General features: G+C 38.8%; 1 protein-coding gene across 4 annotated transcripts in view; it reads right to left on the bottom strand.

Annotated features, from left to right (window-relative positions):
• The window catches only part of CDC42BPA (CDC42 binding protein kinase alpha), a 155,195-nt gene that overhangs the window by 44,431 nt on the left and 88,597 nt on the right, over positions 1-22,167 (bottom strand). For all 4 annotated transcript variants that reach the window (XM_081854120.1, XM_081854117.1, XM_081854119.1 and 1 more), the window contains exons 15-21: positions 20,741-20,988; positions 10,539-10,644; positions 8,665-8,789; positions 5,323-5,428; positions 4,379-4,527; positions 3,177-3,268; positions 915-991 (exon numbers count right to left, since the gene is read on the bottom strand). In XM_081854120.1, coding sequence (XP_081710246.1) covers positions 915-991; positions 3,177-3,268; positions 4,379-4,527; positions 5,323-5,428; positions 8,665-8,789; positions 10,539-10,644; positions 20,741-20,988 — 903 coding nt within the window. The remainder of the gene's footprint in view (positions 1-914; positions 992-3,176; positions 3,269-4,378; positions 4,528-5,322; positions 5,429-8,664; positions 8,790-10,538; positions 10,645-20,740; positions 20,989-22,167) is intronic.

Below are 22,167 nucleotides of genomic sequence, written 5' to 3'. Positions count from 1 at the left end.
GTCCTTAAATGTAAAGTGTGTAGATTGCTGAGTGCTAAGAATACAAAGAAGCCTAAGAAGAGGTGGCACGCTTGCTGGTGTCACAAAAGCACTATCATCCTCAAACAGGACAAAGCAATGCTATTCTTGCATGCAGTTCCTAAAGTGAAGGGGCATTTGGGTGAAATTTTGCAGGTTGCTTAGACACAATCTATTATCTTGCACTTTGTCTTGGTTTTCTAATCTCATCTGTGCTAAGGAAGCAGTTCAGAAAACAAAGGGAGACAAGAGGTCGCAGTATTTTATGAAACTATTCTGTTCTGTATTTTCCATTCATAATAGAATGAGACAGAAATATTGTTAAAAGTAAGATTTGTACCTAAGTGTTTTACATAATAGGACCCTTACTTTATTTGAACAAGGAAGACAATGGAATCCACAATACTTTTCATTTCTATTTTAAGATACATCCCCTGCTTTCTATGAAATCAGCAACCTAATTATTTTGAAAAATCAGAGACATGAAAATAAATGCCTAAAATAAAATATCTGAAAAAAATAACAGAATCTGGAGGGTTTCTGCTTTACTACATGTCTGAAGTAAATTTCTGATTTGAACATATGGGAGTTGCAGTTAAAAGGTCCCTATAGAAATGCATGGAAATAATGCAATAAAATACAACACAGTATCAAAACCTAAGTATAAGACAAATAATACACGTTCCTTAGAGATCCAAGGCTGCAATGCTATATACATTTACACAGGAGCATGCATCACTGAACTCAAGGTGACTTGCTTCTGAATAGACATGATAGGCTTGCATGGTGAATTTCCCCCCAACACATAAGTGTAGTTATTATTTCAAAGCAGTAGTGACCACAAACCAAATATGCATATGACATCAAAATATATAATACATCAGCTGTTTACTTACTTCAAATTGATCCAGAGCAGAGGTAGGCGCATTCAAAAATGCCAAGAAAGAATTCTGTGAGTCTTGGTGCTTTACACCTAGAAAACAGCAGCAAGTCTTTAACCTATAGAAAATGGCCAACTGGGTCATTGTCTATGGGTTGTCCTTCTTGAGTTATCTCTGTTGCTACTCCAAAATGCACCAGCTTGCTCCACAGCTCAGGAAAAGAAAAAGGAAGCAGAGCTGTAACACTCCAAAGTACAACATCATGTCATTTGCAACAAGATCTTAAAATAATTAAGTTTGCATATTAATTTATTAGCATCTTTTTCTAATTCTCATACTTACAACCATTGTACTTAAAGTTCTTAGAGCTACATCCTCTGGATACAATGAAGATTTCCAGTACTGGTGCAAGTGCACAACTGGTAAACCTCATTGCATCTGAGAACTATTCTCTGGCCTTATATATCAAGAGCTGCTGTACCATGAATTACAAAACTCTGGCCCCTGCAGCAGCAAAAAACCACTCTAGTACCATGGCAGTTGAAACAGTTTTTTTAGGATCAGATTGTATAAGTAAGGACTCAGCTAGACTGGTAAAGAAAAAGTAGTTTATATGTGTTGTATATGCAATATAACACTGTGACACCAGATGGCATTCTGGAGGGACTGTCTTTCCCTACCGGATTTCCCTGTGTGAGTTTACAACGTGTTTAACTGAATCACTACTTTTGATGTGTCTAGATCCAACCTAAGACAGAGTAAGGTTAAGTTTACAGATTCACAGAGCTATATTGGTTTGGCCCGCTTATCTCTCCGTTCACAAATGCAGTTCTTACCACACTCTACCATTAAAGGGATTCCTTTCTATCTGCTCCTCCAACAAATATAACTTCCTGGGCTTTTTCTTGGGTGGTTTTAAATTTAAACTGAGTGAAACATTTGTCCAGTGCAACTAGTGTTCCATGGACAGTTTTTCAGAGGAGATTCCCCACTATGAAGCTATCCAAATAGACTGTATTCTACCTTACTACTGATTTGTCACAAGGACTTCACCGTGCCCTTTTGAAAGAACAGCTAATAAGAAGCACTCGTGGCCTTAAATCAGATGTATGTGTAATAACTCAGCTAAGTAAACACGTATTTTGATCATGAAAACTCACCATCATCAATGGGGCAAAAGCACAACAATTAAAATGAATAGGATGATAGTACATGAAGGAATCAACTTTTTCTATCTTAATGTTCGGCCCCTGATTGTGGTATTGTTTAAGTTGTAACCAGTGAGGGTTTTTTTGGTTGATGAAAAATAGGTGCCAGTACACACCACCACCATCCTGCTTGCTCCCCCAGCTCCCCCCCCCACGTTTGCTGCTTCCTTCTCTGTCGCTGTTGCTTCCTGTGGAAGGCACAGCCTCCCAGAGGCACTTTGGTGCAACCCTTACAATCGCCAAACCACTTTCCAGGGAAGTGCCTGACAATCGTAAAAGCCGCACCAAAGCGTCTCTGCTCGGACGCGACTTTTATGATCGCCAGGCACCTTCCTGGAAGGCACTTTGGCAATCATAAGATTCGTGGCAAAGCACCTCTGGGAGCCTGTGCCTGCAGCCGTGGGAAACAGGAGCAATGGAAGAGGAGCAAGCGGCAAAGGTGTGTGGGGAGAGAGGCACAAGTGAATCGGGGGGCAGGCAAGCGGTGGCGGCAAGATGGTGGCTGGGGGAAAAGAGGTGGCGGTACTCTGTGCCAACAGAAAGAAACACTGGGTGTAACCCAGAATGGCACTGGTAAACATTGAAGAGCAAAGTAAATAAACAAACAAACAAACAGAATGATTGTAGGAGCAATCGATAAGACATTTATTTTTGAGAAAATAATTTATAATTTATTTTCCCACTCTATAAGACTACTCTAGGTGGCTTGTGGCTTAAATCAAAAGAATTGGCACATTTTAAATGATTTCTTCACCATACGATACATAAAATATCTGAGTTGTAACTACTCATTATGCCAGCAACTTTCTATTAAATAGCGATCAACTGCTGTATAGTACAAAAACAAAAGGATTTGGAAGAAAGACTTTATGAACCAAGACAACTGTGCTTCTGTATTTTTATATCAGCTGTGGGTACATCTTATCATGTAAGAGCTATGATGGTATCTTAGAAGCCAGAGTCCATATTCTGTCAGCACACTCTAAGACGCCATTCTTATTTGATAAGATATACCCAACTGCTGTGGAGTGGGTTTTGCCTTCCTTTATTTGGACACCAATTCTCGTACCCTTTTCTGATCGGAGTTCTTCTGTCTCTTTTTTCAGTCTCTCTATTTCTGACAATAGGTCAGAGTTCTTCTTGTCAGATTCCTGTAGTTTGCTTTATACAAATAAAAAGAGAGAGAGATAGAGAGAGATCCAATTAGTAAGGGCCATGTTATTTAATTGTTACTTTGAACATATTTTTTCAGCACTGTTCAGTCAAGATCAATGTCAGCCACGTCACACTGTTAGAAGTATAACACAAAACATGGAAGTGAGTGCTACTGTAGCAAGGAACCTTGAGAAAGGAATTAGTCTCTGAATATCCTTTGAGCTGGCTCTAGTCTCTGTTTATGAAAAACAGTATGAGCAGCAGGCATGGGAATAAATGATTTCTATTTTAAAATACAACACTGATTATTTTTGGTGGCCATTTCCTAGCAACGGTGATGTTTACTGGTGGAGATGCATGTTCCAATATACAACTCCAGTAACTAATTCTGGAAATTCTAGTCTAATACTGGCTTGTTAAGCCTTTGGCTACCTTTCAAAAATGCATTAATTGAAGCTCGAGTTGGCCATCACCCCTTTATGAAAAATAGCTATTTGGGTCTTGCTTTTTGGGTATTACTATTAAAACATCGATTATGTTAGCAGTCACAGAATATGTTTCATGCCAGTTTCATTGCTGAATTCTGCTATGGGGAAAATTGAACAGAATTCATGCTGCTACTTAGCTGGACTCTTGCTGCTACTTTTAGTTTTCAAAGGCAACTAAAAAGTCTTGCCTGCAACAAGAATTTTATACAAATTATATGACCTGGAGCAGTCAATTTACTAGAAATTATCTGTCTTCAATCATCTCCCTCGATCACTGAATTTCTTAAGTCAACAAAATGGATCGTGATGGAAAAAGATCATTCTTCAGAATCCATAAGCCAATCATGGTAAACTAGCAGAGGAATGCAGTTTATTGCTTTTTTAAGGTTGTAAAATGCAACATAAATTTTATTTTCCACAAAGATCTTTGAAGCACCTTAAAAAAAGCACAGATTTTCCAGTAATGATTCAACTACACATTATAGAAGGATAACTTTTGCTTTTAAGTCAGGCTGCCATGAATAATTGTAAGATTATAGTTTGACAGGCAATATATTTGAGGACTTATCAGTATGTCTTTTGTAGAAAAGTCTTTGCAAGCTAGAACATTAGAACCACCAATTCTTACCATTCTGTTGCAATATTGCAAGCTTTAACTTTATTTAACTCCTCTTGAATGGCTTGTTTGGCTCGTATTTCTGCATCAAGGGCTGACTGTAGCTCTAACCTTGCAGACATATCCAGTTTTGCAAAACGCCGCATCTTCCAGGGCATGTCCTAAAAAGAAAAGCCATTTCCTTTTATTTAAGGCATTTGTTACATTTCAATCTTATGGTCTTCCAAAAGAGTCCTGGCAATGCCCCAAATACATTATCTTTCCTTGATCCAAGTAAGAAAAAAAGGAGTTCTACTATCTTATTCTTTTATAGGCAATAGTAGTTTTATGGTATATTCCATTTATGCTACAGAATACATTAGCAACAATTAAAATACTTATTCATAGGGCGTGGGGATGGGGATGAATCTATCACAGAGAAAGTTTCCATGCCCTCTCTGACCTCCTTTAAACAAGCTTTAATAAATACAACCTTTACAGTTTAAACTGGGATGTCATGGAATGGGGACTATTGTCCACAACAGTGATTTTAGTCAGTTTGATTATTTAAATGTAATGTTGAAATAACTGTTTCTATATACACTACCTTGTGAACAGATTAAAATTACTATAGAATTAAATGGATGATCACAGAATTGCAGAGTTGGAAGAGGACCCCAGAAGGAGGTATTAATCACATTCCTGGCCAAGCCAGCTGTCCTGCTGTCCCTGTCAGTTTTCATCAGCCAAGAGGGGCAAGAGTCCAGAGGGCAAATGGTTGTCCTGACCGATTGAAGCACCTTGTCTGCATCCTCAAGCCTTACTAACTGAAACTCGCCCAGCTAACAGGACTAGACAGTTCTCTGGAACACCTTTCAAGATTCATCTGCTGTAACTGGTAGCTAATATAACTCACACTAAGCATTTATTTGATGGCACAGGAAATCTTTAAAAAAATACACTTAATAATTTCTTACTGTTGCTCTTGCCCCCAAACTGGAGTTCCTCAGGGCCTCTAGTTCTTCCGTCATTTTGGAGGCTAAGGCCTGGAGATAGCCTCGGGCATCCTTTTCATCGCTTACCCTAGTCAAGCAGTGAAATAAGATGTAAGAACTTTGGCAAAAGCAAAGGCTAAGTTTTTGCTCTATTGTGACATTTAAGTTAGAGAGATAATGAGGATGTTGAGAAACAGCCAGAACGAGTATTTCATAAAATCAATCATAATTATAGAACAACAAAGCCCAATTAGTTAAGCTGCAAGCAGAAACAACCCACGTGAGGCCCCTCAAGTTTTCTTGGATACTGTGGAACTGAATCCTTAACATTTCTAAAAAATAGGCATCAAAGGACATAATGCTCCATGGTCTTGTACTGCTCCCATTCATTTCAGTGGTGCACAAGTGTAAACTGGCAGATGGTGACCATTGCCTATAATGTAATACTCTCATTTCATTTATTGTGTTTATATCCCATCTTTCCTCCAAAGAGCTTGAGGTGGGTACATGGTTCTCCTCTCCCCGTTTTATTCTCACAACAACCTTGCGAGGTAGGTTAGGCTGGGAGTGAGTCACCCAGAGAGCTTCATGGCTGAATACCAATTCAAACCCTGGTCTCCCAGGTCATAGTCTAACACTCTAATCATTACACCACTGTGGCTCTCCAAAAGCTGACAATGAGTAGTTGTTTTAAAGTAAATGAATAAATGAATTCCGTTTTTTATTATAATTATAATGAGGGGGACACAGCTGAATAATACATTTTTTTTTTCCAGGAAATCATGATCCTTACAGTTTTTCTAAGCATTCAGGTTGTGAATGCTGAATAAATGTGTGAATGATGGCAGCAATCGGCATGGAATTAGCATAGCTGTAATGAAGGCCAGATGTTTAGGATCATAGCCAAAATCACAAACATGCTCCTTTGAACACATGTGATTGTAGCAACCCACATATTTATGCATTTTTTGCACATGCCTTTTCCTACATGGAGAAGCTGTCTGTGTAGGAAAAGCCACGTGTGAAACAGTTCCAGGGAGGTGTTTAATTACACCACCATTCCATCTGCTTTCAACTGGACGGACCATTTTATTGCAAAATTGTTGTATGACGGGCAACGAAAGGCCCAAATCTTTTCTGCACACAAAAATCACAAATAGGAAACTTGGTATTGAGATCTGTGCAAAAGCTGTATGCATCTTTAGCAATCAGTAGGTGGCAATAAGTTCCAATATGCCATTTGTGCAGTTCATTTGCATTATGTAGAGCTAGGCTGCATTCCTGCAGGAATGGCAGTGCCAGGCTCAGTGTGCTCGGAAAATCTTCCTAATTTTCTCCATGCTTGTTGTTTGGTGCCAGGTCAGTTCATAGACAGACCACCCTCATCCTTGATCTGAACATGAATGGAACCGATCCGAGGAGTATTGCTGAGACCTCGGTGGGTGAGCTGGGTACAGCTGAACTAATTGATGTGGCACAGCATCACCTCAGACTGTGGGTGTAGGGAGTTTCTGTGATTCAAAATGATTCCATTAACCCCACTTGGGAACCCTTCCACCTTGGGGTTGGGACTGCCATCTGTTGCTGGGTCAGACTGGGGATACCATTGTTGTAACCAGAGCTTTCTTTCAGCGGGAACTCAGTTCCGGCACCTCTAAGGTAGGTTCCATTGCCATTATAAGAGAGCAAGAGAGGCGATCATAGTGAGTTCCTGTACCCCTTTTTCTAGAAAAATAGCACTGGTTGTAACTGCTGCCCATAAACTTCTCTGACGAAAGTAGTTTTGGGAGAGACTGAACATTCACACTGAGGCTCTGTCTACTGCTTTTGCATGGGATTTCACAATCTCCATGGCAACCATAGGGCTGTCTCAATTTCTCCTGCCCTGGTTTTAATGTTTGCATGCATGTGTTTTCTTTTCTTGTAAGTTGCTTTGAATTGCATGTGGCAAAAACAAACAAACAAACAATCCAACACCAATATATTTCATAATAATAAGTAGCAGGATCAGTTGGAGAATTAATTTCATATCCTGAGTTTTGACAGGTCCAACAGACCATACTTCAGGCTTTTGTAATATTCAAGGTACATTGGATTCTATGTGTACTAAATTTCACCTTTCTGCTAGGGAAGTACCTGAACACATAACCACTTAATTTCCAGTCAGTGAGAGAAAATATATAAACATATTTGCTTTACTGTGTTCCCCTCACCCGGCTTGCATGAGAGACTTTTGTTTATGACAAAGAAGTACTATAAATCATCCAGCTTTGATTCTTTATTCTTTGCTTCTGTAAAACCAGACCTTTAAGGGTGAAAAATGGACCCTGATCCTTGAGTTTGAATTATGTACATTTATGAAGTGAACTACATTGCTTGGACCACATCCAGTGTTTCAGAGCCCAACGTGCATTGACTAACCATACTCAAAAGCCAGAGCTATGCCTAAATATGGACAGTAAAGTTATACTGGATGTGAAAGCACTGTCTAGCTAACAAGGCTTCCCTAAAAAGACTATGTTTATCCATTTTTACTTAATACAAAATTAAATTATACAGCTGCTATGAAAGCAGATAAAAAGGACACAAACATTTAAAAAATGATACTGCCACAAGACACTAACATTAATCAGTGTAAATGATCTGTGGAAATGTTTAGGTACAGATTGTTTTCAGAGTTACATTTTACAAATGGTCCAAAAATGGAAAAACAAATCACTGCAAAAAATTGTTTTCCCCACTAACAGTTTAAACTCATGCCTGCATCTTTATTTCAGAGCACTGCAAAAGACGGGGGATCGAGTTTTGTCAGTATGATAGAAGGGAATATTATAAACTATTACTTGAAGGCTACTTTTCATTCTGTAGCAATTTTCAAAGGGGCAGCCTCTTAATATATATGAATAAGTGAACTGCAGTCCTAGAACGCTTACAGATTTGGTAGTTTTTAAGATGCCACAAGATTCATTTTTTATATTTTGTGTTTTGAATTTAATTTATAGCATACCAATAAAGAAGGATAGTATGCCAATTCTGTGACTAAAAAACAAAAACAAAAACAAAAAACCAACAACCAACAACCTTCCACCACCACCTTTTATTCTACCATTTTTGAAGCTACTTAGATTTCTGCTAGTTGTTACTTGTATTTGGAAATCCAACAACTATACCCAGTGGGGGTTTACACTCCTGAAGAGAGTCGAGTTTTCTGAAGCTTGGAAACAGAACACCAGGGGACTGAAGAATTAAATTCTGTTTGTCCAAACAGAACGTGCCTTGTCGCATGAGGCACAGTGGCAGACGGGATTAGAAGAAGTTTCTTACCACTGGATGATCTCCGTGATCTGGGCTTCCCAGTGCGCTACAGATTCTTTTTTGTCAGCAAGATCTCTCATCTCTTCTTCTAGTTGCCGGTTGCTCATACTTAGTCTCTCATACATGGCTGTAAGCTGAATAGATTTTAAAGACAAGAGGTATGATCTTAGGATGGCTTTTCTTATGTTTCTTGTGAGCTTTTAGAATCCATAAGTGTGCACCACTATTTAAAGAGAGAGAGTAGCAATGGCACAGGTTCTGCCTACGCAGCCTGAGGAGGTATGCTTCTGAATACCAGTGGCTGGAAACCACAGGGAAGTGCTCTTGCGCAATTGGGTCATGCTTGAAGGCTTCCCATAGGCATCTGGTTAGCTACTGTGAGACCAGGATGCTGCACTAGATGGGACATTGGCCTGATCCAGAAGGGCCTTTTTGTGTTCTTATGCTCTGCTGGTTGTGTCCTCTTGACATATATTGCCAGAAGCACGTATATAAAACCAACTACCCCAACCCATAGTATCTATTGTGCAAATGGATCTCCTCAATGGTCAACAAATCACATGGGTGAGTCTCATTGTTGCCTGCGGAATGCAAAAAGTCAAAGCATTCTAGAATTCACAATGGAAAAATCATGCCTGATTTGTGGTACTCACTTGCCAGGTTCTCCTTAAGCACACATTCCTTTTCTATTTCTATTTCTATTTCTATTATTACCCTGCCCTTCTGCCACTCTGGGTAGCTTCCAGCACATATAAAAACACAATAAAATGTCAAACATTAAAAACTTCCCAATATAGGGCTGCCTTTAGATATCTTCTAAAAGTTGTGTGGTTCTTTATCTCCTTGACATCTGATGGGAGGACAGTACACTGCCGAGAAGGCCCTCTAATTTCAATGAAATTCAGTACCATCTAGTCCAATTATGTCTTCCTGGGTTTTGTATGAATTCTATATTTTGATGTTTCCATAGTGCATGGCTGGGCAGCTTGTGGCCCTACCAATATTGCTGGACTCCAGCCAGCATGGCCAATAGTAGGGAAGATGGGAGTTGAAATTAAACATCTGGAGGGCTATGGGTTTGCTACTTCTGCCGTATTGCATTCCTATTTTCTGAGGTGGAAGCCCTCCTGAGGTCCTACTCACATGAAAGGGACAAACAAAGTGGAAGGAGATGAGGGGGCCACGTTAGCCACATTCCTGAAGTTGCATGACTTTTCTCACCCCTTTTGGGTTAAAACTTCTGAAGTAGGGAGTCTGCTCTCTGTTCCCCATGCAGGAGGAGCCACACAAGGCTGGAGAGCTAAATAGACTTCCTTTCAACATAACTGCCCCTTCATAAGAACAATACCTGAAGCAGACTATAGTGATCATTTTCTTCCAGCTAAGGCTGTCCAAGACTTTTTCATGTCAATATAACGGTTATTCCAAAGTCCTGGTGTAAACAGTTTCACATTTTCCTCTTTGTTTCCTTGTAACACATTTGACCCTCACCCATTTGATAAATTTTATTTTATTCTGATCCCTTATTTAATTGTCTTTCATTAGTATTTTTGAACCACCTAATGAAGCGGTCTGTTGTCCATAAATACTTCTGGCATAAGTTTGGATCTGTAATTAACTTTGCATCTTACCAGATAGAAATTACCTTTTGGCTCCTAAAGTAATCAGCATGCCAGTGTATCTTAATCTATATTATTCAGTAATTTTGTGGGATCTAATCGGAAATGAATAGAGATATCATCAAATCTAAACTCCCATCATGGGAACATAATTAATTATACTTGAATCAGTATTGGAAGTTATTCACATTTTCCCAGTTATATGCTCCTTTATGGATTTTTCAACTTTGCTCAATTTTTTTATTTCACCCACAAAACACTTACCTTATCAAGCTCAGCAGAAAGCTTTTTGTTCTCCTCTGTCAAGAGAATCTTCTCCCGTTCATATTTCTGTTTGAACTCTATTTCAAATTCTTCTCTTTCACTTTGGCTAAGGGATAATACAAAATGCAATAAATCATTAGCATATATGGAAAATAGTACAAATATATGCTTCAACAGAAATCTTGCAGAACATTAAGGACTGACATATACAGTAACTAAGAAAATATTATACAGTAATCTGCACATCCACTGAAACTGGAATAACATGATTATCTGTTTTGCCTCAGGACAACAAGAAAATGTGTTCTGTGTTAGGAGTACGAATTAACCTCTCTTTAATGTGGGACACCAGAGTCCCAGTTAGCAGGCATTTGTCATTCTATTGTAAAAAATACTTAACATTGACCTCTTATTCATTGTCCAAATACAACATATTGGATGAAACCAGTGAAAGCAATGGAACAAGTTAAAGTTGCATTAATTTTTGAAGGAAATTAGGCAGGGCTGGAGTTCTCTGGATGACACCCAATCTTGCTTTAATGCTGTGAGAAGGTTTCCACGAATCTCAAACAGTCATAGTTAAGAGTAAACATTATGATTCAATATCCTTATTCATTTTTACAACCCTTTGCAATTCTGAAGCTAGTGAAAGAAAGAGTTGCCATATATGGTGCCTGGAACTGCAAAACTCCCATGCATGAAGATTCTCATTAGGTTAATAGAATGGTCCTAATTATGACAAAATCTAATACCTGAAAACATCCATGTGTCAATTTACCAGATACAAAATAAGCCAAGCACTTTCTAACCATCACCACAAGTAACAAATGTACAGTTACCAGATTGGAGAATCCCACAAATGAAAACAAGACACATACATCCCTCCCTAAAGTCCTGTCCTGGCCAAATGCATTGCTAGAGAAGAAAAATGGGAGAGCAAAGAGCAGATACTTCTATGAAGAACGGGGGAGCAGTCCCCAAACTGGCACAAAGATGAGCATGAGCCACTGACTTTAATTCCAAAATCTGTAAGTGGGAAGTTTATGGAAGGGAATCTGCCCTCCTCCCAGTACTTCCCAGGAAGGCTCTCCAGGACGTGTGCTGGGCCTCCAAGCGCCCAGAAGAATGAGACTTTTCAGGGGTCACAGGGGTCTAAAGTGGGAGGAGGCATAGGACTTAGAATGCCGAAAGGTGCTAACACTAAGTAAGGCCTTTGGTTCTATACTGTCCACACTGACCAGAAACAGCTCTCCAGGGATTTGAGCAAGAGTCCTTCCCAGCCCAACCAGAAACCTCTGCATGCTGATCTGCATGTTCTTTAATTTAACTGCAAACCGAATAACTCTCAAGATGACCAAGAGCGGCAAATCATGGAACCCCCAATTTAAAATCTTTATCCATTTGGATCCCTAGTTTGTTTTATTTATTTCAAAATATTATGACTTTTCTATGTGGCCTACTATTTTATCACTCTACATTTATTGAAGTATGCCATATAACAGATGTTGAAAGCCTGCTAGAATCAGTAGGCCTTAAATGCCCATCATAAAGCAAGTCAAGAAGGAGCATGCTGGTAAAACAGGGGATGCTTCTCCATCATATCTTTAACATCTAGTTAGTATAACCATGGTAGATTTCATTGTGGATGTAATGCTTAACCAGACCTGAGGGCAATGGATCAAGGGAGAGGGAATGCTCAGTAATACACTCTATATCTAACCTTTCACCATGGTAAAGAGATTTCAGTCATACTGGCCTGCCTTTCACACCAGGCTAAGTCAAACCATTGCTTAAAGTGAATGAGCAGGCATGTGAAGCAATATGGCTAATATGACCCAACACGCCCACTCACACATACAAACAAACCACACTGCAACCAACCGAACGTACCAACCTCTCATCTCTCGCACAACATACATACATACATACATACATACATACATGGCCTACTCACATCACGCTGACAAAAAAACCTTGCACAAATATACAACAGAAAGAAGGATCAGTATCCCCCCTTTTCCCCGATTGCGTAATGTCTACGACAGCAGTGTCTCATACCAAATGTAACTGAACTGTGAAAAAGATTCTATGAATTGAAAACAGAGACACTATATGTACTCTTGTTAACTTAAAGCTTTTGCAGATGACCTAGTTTTGACCCTGCAGGAGCCAGAATCTAGTACGAAAAGAGTATTACAATTGATTCAGGACTTTGGTCGGGTGGCGGGATTTAAATTAAACAAACAGAAAACCAAGGTGCTGGGAAAAAATTTGACAGATATAGAGTCAGAACGGTTTCAGAGAGAAACAGAATTAACTATGGTTAAAAAGGTAAAGTACCTAGGGGTAAACATAACAGCAAAAAACCTGAGTCTATTCAAGGACAACTATGAAAAATGTTGGTCTGAAATTAAGAGAGACTTGGATAGTTGGACAAAACTGAAGCTTTCTTTGTTAGGCCGAATTGCTGCTATTAAGATGAATGTATTGCCAAAAATGTTGTTTTTGTTTCAAAGATTACAGATTGTGGATAAAACGGAGTGCTTCCGGAAGTGGCAGAAAGATATATCTAAATTTGTCTGGCAGGGCAAAAAGCCCAGAATTAAGTTTAAGATATTAACAGATGCGAAAGAAAGAGGGGGCTTTGCCTTGCCAGACTTAAAGTTGTACTATGAAGCCGCAGCTTTTTGCTGGCTAAAAGATTGGCTACTTCTCGAAGACACTGACGTACTGGACCTGGAAGGTTTTGACAATGCTTTTGGTTGGCATGCATACTTATGGTATGACAAAGTTAAGATCAATAAGGCCTTTAAGAACCATATTGTCAGGAAAGCAGTGTTTAATGTCTGGACAAAATATAAAGACTTATTGGAAAATAAAACTCCAAGGTGGCTTTCATCTCTGGAGGCTAAGGCCCGAAAAAGACCCAATATGGAGGCCAAATGGCCAAAATATTGGGAAATATTAGAAAAAGATGGAGACAATTGGAAATTGCAGAGTTTGGAGAAAATGAAGGATAAGGTGCGAGACTGGTTACATTATGCTCAGATTAAAGAAGTTTTTAAAAATGACAAAAAGTTAGGGTTCCAGGTGGAGAAATCGAAGTTAGAAACAGAATTGTTAGAACCAAAGACCAAGGTACTATCTAGAATGTATAACTTGCTGCTAAAATGGAATACACAAGACGAAATGGTTAAATCGGCTATGATAAAATGGGCACAGGACATTGGGCATAACATTATGTTTGAGGATTGGGAAAGGTTGTGGACCACTGGGCTGAACTTCACCGCATGTAATGCTCTGAAGGAAAATGTAATGAAAATGATATATAGATGGTACATGACCCCAGTTAAACTTGCCAAAATATACCATTCGTCTGATAATAAATGTTGGAAATGCAGAGAAAATGAAGGAACATTCTTTCACCTCTGGTGGACGTGCCCTAAGGTGAAGGCCTTCTGGGAAATGATATATAATGAGCTGAAAAAGGTATTTAAGTATACCTTCACAAAGAAACCAGAGGCCTTCCTTCTGGGTATTGTCGGCCAGAAGGTGTTAAAGAAGGATCGAACATTTTTTATGTATGCAACAACGGCAGCAAGGATTCTTATTGCAAAAAACTGGAAAACTCAAGATCTACCCACACTGGAAGAGTGGCAGATGCAGCTGATGGACTATATGCAACTGGCCGAGATGACCGGCAGAATCCGTGATCTGGGAGAAGAGAAGATGGAGGAAGACTGGGAGAAATTTAAGATGTATCTACAAAAACATTGTAATTTGGTTGAATGTTAAGAAGGATGCTAGATTACAAAAAATTGGCCACCACTAAACTAGATTTAAATTTGATGATAAGTGAGACTAAAGAAAATATAAAAAAAAAATTTGGAAGAAGTGCTAGATTATATTTGAATGAGTGGACATGAGATTGTAAACAAGTTGATAATTTGTTTGGAAAAAAATTTTAACGATGTAAATGGGAGCGGGAGACGTGAGGGAGTCCAAAGAAGTCTTGAAATTGTTGTAAAAGAAGTAAGATTGTTTATTATGTGCATTTATATTTAAAAACCTTAATAAATATTTATAAAAAAATATATATATGTACTCTTGTTATACAAGTAAATCTGTAATAAAAATATATATTTTTAAAAAGTGAATAAGCTTACATGGAGAGGATATTGTGGTTGTTTTTCTCCTCTCTGGTTGTTTTGTTGAGCTAAGCTACAGTTTAGCTTACTGAGTTACCCAGACCTGGGGTAAGTGGTTTAGTTCTGTCCATACAAACCATGGGTTATAACTGAAGTTTTTCCTACAGTTGCCCACTTGTGGCTTGTATTGAGAGAGCTAAACCATGAACTTGGGTTCATATGACACACTAAGCTTAGATCAGCGAAGTGCAGCACTAGAATGACCAAGAAGGAACAATGCAGGTCCAATATTTCCAGGATCCTGCATGTTTGCTTATTTGTGCTAAGCTATCGTTTGGCTTAGTGTTACATGTGAATGAGGGCTATGTTGGCACAAAGTATTGGTGATAGAATTTAGTCAATATTTCTTACAGTTCAGCAAAACTACCCACCAATGTTTATCAGCCAGCATTTGAGCCATGACAATAGTACTCAGTAAGAGTATTTTTGGTTTGAATCTCCTATTTCTAATTTGAAATTCATTTACTGTTTCAATAAGACTTTGAAATATAGCACAGGAATATCAGACCCAGCTCTGAATTTGTGTGTTGCTAGGCATCATTTGAAACATAACACTTCATTCTAACAATGTAGCATATTAATCACTACTGTTTAAACTCTAATTCTGTAATCCAACACCACCCATCCCTCCCCAACCAACAGATTCCATGCATATGAAGAACAATCTGGGAGAAAGCCAAAAAAGATTAAAGCATTAACTATCAGGGGAATGGATAATGGGTCTCACAGCTATGTGGGAGACATGGGTTTAAGGCTAACTTCTCAGACAACAGGTCAGAGTCTTTAATTAAGCATTTGGTTGCATTTTTGTCTTAGTTTATATGCACTTAGTACTTTTTGTGCTTCTAGTATTGGTGGTTTCATTCACAGCTTGTGAAGTAGCTTTAAATTTACATCTGATGCAATACGAGACGATGGGGAAAATGCAGTATGAAGCTTTTATGTTAAACCACTTTGGTGGTAGCCTTAGAAATCTGATGTGCTGTGAGTCTCAGCTGAGACTGCAGCAGAAAACAGCTCTCCTGAAAGAAACAAGACCAGTAAATAATGGAACACAGGGAAAAGTCAGAGGTAGTTTAGAATGCTAGCTCAGAGCTAAGCAAACATAAACTTTAGAGCCACAGTGGACAGTATTTGTTCTTTCTAGTCTCTGAAACACTTCTCCTCTGTCCATACAGTTGTCTTTTGGCTCAAGAACTGTAGAAAATGTGAAGCAGAAACCAGAGCGTGGTTAAATATTTCAGACTGCAGTCAAAGCACACTATGGTCTCATTGGGCCTTACCTGTAAGTAACCATTCATAGGATCAGGCTCCAAGTATCACAAAAATCAGTGGAAATTTAAACCAGCATACTAAGTTGCACCAGTGAATGTGTACTAGGTCGATACTTTGTAAAAAAAAGAGGGAAAACAGTAAGTTCTAGTTCTATATATATTTATGAGATGTTACATGTTCAGGCATTTGTCTGAACACATAAACTCTGCATCCATGGATGGGGAAATGCACATTTGTGCATTCAAACAAATGCCTGAACATGCCTATGGTGTCATCATTTAAAGATATGTTTTCACAGTGGAAGGAGAATACAGATGATGTCCTTTTGTAATTCTGAAATAATGATATGTAAAACTGATCAGTACTCCCCTTGCAGTATATTCAGTTTTTAAAAGAATACTCAAAACTGTTCTAGGCACTCCTTGGAAACATCAGTAGATGTCACCATGCACTGTATCATGTGAGGCAGTCCTTTGTTTTTAAAATGAGGGCTAAGCTAAGCAGGGTAACCAATATTAAAAAAGAAGCATAAACTCAAAACAAGGTAGGCTATGATGCATGAACCTGCCAATATTTTAGTGACTCCCCCTGGGAACATAAACTGGAACATAAATAGGCTTTTTCAACACATTTTTGAATCAACATGAAAGCAACAATCTAACTAACTTGCTTTAGTTCCTTGCAAAACCATGGAATGAATTAAAAGTACTCCTGCTCATTCACTGAGGTATTCAGCTTGTTTTTTGAAAGAATTTAAAATTAGTGCTGTCACACAGCCTATCCTGCCTACATGTTATTTTGATAAAGGACATGTTCGGCATATTGTTTTGTTTCCTAGTTCTCACAATGACCCCATTTGGCAATTTTATCTCATATGCTTCCCGACTTCTTTTACGTAACTTCCTTTCCACTCTTTATATTGCCCAAGGTTTTTTTTAAAAAACACACTATAAAAAGCCCTAACATACAATTATAAAATCACAATAGTACGTTTGGAACAGAACTAAAATAGCAAAACAGAACAGCAGCAGAAACCACAACACAACCCATTGAGAATATGCACTGCAACATCCTTTAACATTAAAGGCACCTCAAAGAGTAAGGAAAAAACTAGAGAAAAGCCAGTAGCTAGGTTGATACCAACTAGTGTTGCTTCCACATCTAAGGTATATTAACTAGTGCAGGTGTTGATTGTCTACATGCAGTGGGATAGTGGAATCAAGCTGCAAACCCACCGGACATCTACAAGCTGGAAGTCTCAATCAAAAGTAGCCCACGTGCATGTAATGCAGTACATGCAGGTCTGATCTAGACCCCTGCAAACTGGGAGGATTATACCTGCACATGTCAACTCCATGCATATAGGCCTCTATTTAAACACAACCTCAAATCCCAAGGGCAAGGTCAGAGGGCACAATCTCAAACCTCCATTGAAGGTAGAGACTGTTTGCACAGGGCTTAAATGAGCAATGAAAAGAGTTGCTAATAACCTTTGCAGCTTCTTTTCCAGAAATGGCTTGTGTAAGGTACATGTGTGGCATAAAACTTTTATTATTTCCTTGCTTGGAAATGCTCTACATAACTCATTCATGGCTTTGACAGTCATGGGCAGGTAATACAGCTAATAAAACTATTCTATCACATTCATCACATCAAAATGTAGCTCTGACAATTGTTTGTTTTATGGTTTTCAGGTGTGTGTGCTTTAAAAAAATATATACTGAAGCACGTTTTGTCTTTTTCAGTAATTCAGCTTGATTTCACCTAAGACCCACAGATGCTTCACCTATTCTTCAGTCCTATTATTCAATATTACAGTACCAAAGCAGCCCTATTCATATTTGTTTATGAAATAAAAACAAGTGAATGAAGAATGATTTGCCTTTTAACACAATGATGTTTGCTTTATGACTTTTCTTTTACTTGCTTTATGACTTTTCAGGTTGGTGGTAATAGATTCAAACTACTGAATTCCAAATGTCTTACTAAAGCTATCTATTTTGATTTTTAAAGCCTGACCTACTGCAGGAATTTTAAGGCTGCCGTAGAAAAAATTCAGCAAGGGGAATGGTTTATGTTATATGGAGCAGAAATATTATTAAATGAGGGAACACCAACCCCACATTGGGGGGGGGGAGACCTAAATTGTGAAGAGAATGTATGGTCCCCAGGTGTTGCTCAACCACAACTCTCATTGGTCACAACTATAAGGGCCTATGGTCAGGTCAGGGTTGATGGGAGTTATAGTCCAACTACTTGAAGAGGATCACAGGTTTCCATCCCCACCTGTAGTTGTATCAGGTTATCTAAAAGAGAATACAGCATGAAACACACACACACACACACACACAGACAGACACACACACCCCTCTGATACTTTTATCATCTTCTGCACCTGAATGGTAAACGAGAAACTGCAATTGTACCATGCATGGGGAAACTCAAGGATCCTACATTTTCCATGTAGGTGTTTCAGAACCCTAAATACATATAAATTATCGAGATAGCCCATCACAAATGTCTACTCATACCTTGCTACATCTGGAAGTGGGAAAGGATGAGCCAATTGTTTCAACTCTCCAGTCCGCTCTACTGACCCAACCATACACCAAACATTTTTATGAAATGACAGAAGGAACCTGTGTAACATAGGGGAATGCTAGCAGCTGAACCAGGGGAAAGTTGTGTGGCTGATAATGTAGCAGCCTCATCTAGTTTTTGAAAGCAAGCTACAGCCCTTTAACTATTTGCAAAGCTACAATTAGATCAACAGGAAAGGGCTCAGTTGATGCTTTTAGCAACAGCTCTCACAAATTTCTCCCCAAAAAAAGTCAAAGGAAGAAAAGAATGATAAAACTCAGGCCAGGTGGGTGGGTAGCTTACTATGTTAATAGTATCTTCAAAACCTCACAAAAGAAAATTGCATGGCAGTGCACCATATTTTCCTGAAAAGGGGGCAGCTATCCTGCAAGTTTCTTACTTTCATTCAAAGAAAAAGGAAAACACACGTCTGCTTACCAGTACCATCTTATGTAATCTTTTTACTGTGTCCTGACAGCAAGTGACACACATAAAGTTGCAGCTTATCATTATATTTAGTTTCCTGCTTGGGTACTGCACTGATCTTTATTTTTGTCCTTCTGATCACGTATGGGCTACACCTTTTAAAACCCGGGAATCTCCTGTTAATGTGAGGCAATGGTAGCATACAATTATAAGATACTTGAACATTTTATGAGCTAGTAAATAAAGTCTGTTACTGATAAATACAATTGAGGGGCATTCTCACTACCACTTCTTTCTACCATGGTGGAGAGAGAAAACAAATCATCCTGTCAGAACAGATAAAGAAGGCTTGTGTCTAGAGTGGATTGATGACGAATGTTAGCACTGGATGAAGTCTGGAGCAGAAAAGCCTCAGGACACCTTAAGTGACACTTCTTGTGCTAGCAGATATAAGCAGTACCTTAACTCTGACATATTAGTTGTTCACGTCAAAGACAAGCAATGCATTTGAGAGGGGTAGGGGAGAGAAAGAGCAAAGCAAAACAACAAAGCAGATTTACAACTTTGGGACCTCCTGGTTGTGTCAATGTTCATAACTTCAGTATACAGAGTTAGAACAAAGAGGCCAGGCATTTTAAGAATTCTCACCATGTGAAATGAATCACTCAAGAGGGCAAAATGCAAGATTCTACCTGGCCTCTCAATTCTAACTTGAATTTCTCTTGATCTGAAAAAGAAGTAAAGTGCTGCTCACCTCCTCACCTCCACCAATTTTCTCACTTTCTGAAGCAGATTGTGCTGCAGGTCAATGGGAAACTATATACTTAATGAGGTGGGTTCTTTACTTTCTCAAGTTTCCCTTTTCCAACTGCCTCATAAAGCAAGCTCTGTATCATTCCAGTGGATTATGATATGTTGAGATGGGTGGGAATACATGGACTGCATTATTATTTTACCGAAAATTAAAGTAATCTGAGCTCAAACAAAGAACAGGCACCAGCGATCATGGACAAACATGTATACTGGGTAACAACATGTGTACAGAGTAAACATACAGTCTTATATGAATGAAGACACCTACATAAATGTTTCTGTGCAGTGCATCACTGAAGAACCAGCAAGTACAGGTTATTGGGACGCGGCAAACCTGTGCCCAGGGAAATCCGTATTTCAGTCATGTGATACAATGAGTGACATGTCAGCTTCAACCATCTCACAGTGTCATTGTGAGAATGTAATGAGATGATTCCATGTACATCATGCAGAAGTGACTAATATCTGTCAAAACTTGCTTGCTGCAACATGTGAAGGACAAACGATGGAGATTGTTTCTGAACACTATCCATCAAAATAGTACTGCCACTCTAATATAAAGCTTATGCTCAAGCCACCAGTTTTAATTACTTATCAATTACTTATTCCTCCTAATGTTTAGTTGGAAACAGTTTCTACCAGGTTTGCTTAGAACTGCAGGTTAGGTACGTTTCAGAATCTAAAACAGACTTTTTGTTGCCTCAAAGTTAAACAAACTTGAACATTTACATACAGTCAGTGTAAGTATGGTGAAGTACCATATATCTTGAATGTAACTATTGTATTTGATTTGCCACAGTAGTATCGGTTTTGCAAAAATCTTGCAGAGATTCATGCACAGACATTGGGTTTTACAAATGGACATGTAATCAAGCAGCAAAATAACTGGGTTATGCATACCTTTCTCTCCTTGTCTTTTCTAACTTGTCTTTCAAGATTAGGATCTCTTTTTTGAGAGCAAGTTGTTGACTTTCTGCATCACGCAGTTCCTTCTTCAAATTTTTTATTTCATTACAATGTATTAGTTCTCGTTTAGATATCTCTTCTTCATAAAAAACGCTTTTCTTCTCCAAGTCAGATTTTAATTTCGTGATCTCTTGTTGATGTTCTGTGCTGCTCACCCCTGGGGAGCGACCAATTTGTTTTTGCTATTAAAAAAAGGGGACATCTCATAATTAGCTTCCATGATTAGTCTTCATAGCAGAACTATGAAAGTATGAGCTTAGAAATACCTCAATCTAGTGGGGGGGGGACACATTTAAGTGAAAGTGCAACTAACTGCAATTACATTTTTACATCAATATCCAAGTTGTTTTGAAATCAATGTCAAACTAAAGTAACAGCCAGCAAAGACACCCTATACTGTGTCAAGCAATGGATTGCCTAAACATAACATGAATCCTTAGGGCTTTAACAGTATTGCAGTGAAAACCTATGCATATATACTCAGAAGTGAGCCCCACAGCATTTAATGGGTCATACTCTTAAGGAAAGCATGCATATGAGTGAAGCCTTAATCGTCTCCTGTCATTTCAGCATTCTGTCCAAGTACAGATTGAAAACACTATTTTTTTAAAAAAAAAACAGTACACTGAATTTCTTATATTTAAAAGCACAATTCTACTTCAGAATATGCTTTTCTGCCTGACAATATATAAATGGATGTAGATGGCATACCAGCCAAAGCTGGTAAAAGGTGCTCCAAGCCATGACTACTACTTGGGTCTTCCTACTCTTTCAGAGTGAGTGTAGCCTCATCCAGTCAGGAAACTGGTCTGTCTCCCAGACACAAGAACCTCTCACCCACAGGGTCTCCTGCTTAACAGGGTTCGTTTCATTGGCCCTTATCTAGCCACTGTGTCCAGGCATCAGTTCTCAGCATGCATGGCCACTCCCAATTCAGGTGTTACGGATGACAATTCACTCCAAACAAGGCCTACTCTCAATAGCTTCATATAGATGTTAAATAGCATTGGGTACAGAATTATGTCCTGTGGAACTCCAAAGCAAGGAACTCGAGAAGCATCCCCCTCTAATGCTACTTTTTGGAATTGACCCTGCAGATAGGAACAGGACCACTGAAACACAGGGGCACTGATATAAATGCAACACAGTTGATCCATCCACAGTCAATGGTGTCACAAAGGTGATACGTGGAAGGAGCAAGGTTGCACTCTGCTTGTCCCTTTTTTTGATAAAAGTGGCAATGAAAGCCCATTCAGTCCCCCAATGAGGCCTGAATTCAAGACTGAAATGGATCCAGATAAATCATTATTATCCAACTATGTCCGCAATCACCATGTTGCAACCCTCTAAATTCCCCCCAA

Source organism: Podarcis erhardii, assembly GCF_964252035.2.
Source record: "Podarcis erhardii genome assembly, chromosome: 3".
Taxonomy (NCBI): domain Eukaryota; kingdom Metazoa; phylum Chordata; class Lepidosauria; order Squamata; family Lacertidae; genus Podarcis; species Podarcis erhardii.
The sequence above is the reverse complement of the archived record's forward strand: the minus strand, read 5'-3'. Positions and strand labels throughout refer to the sequence as shown.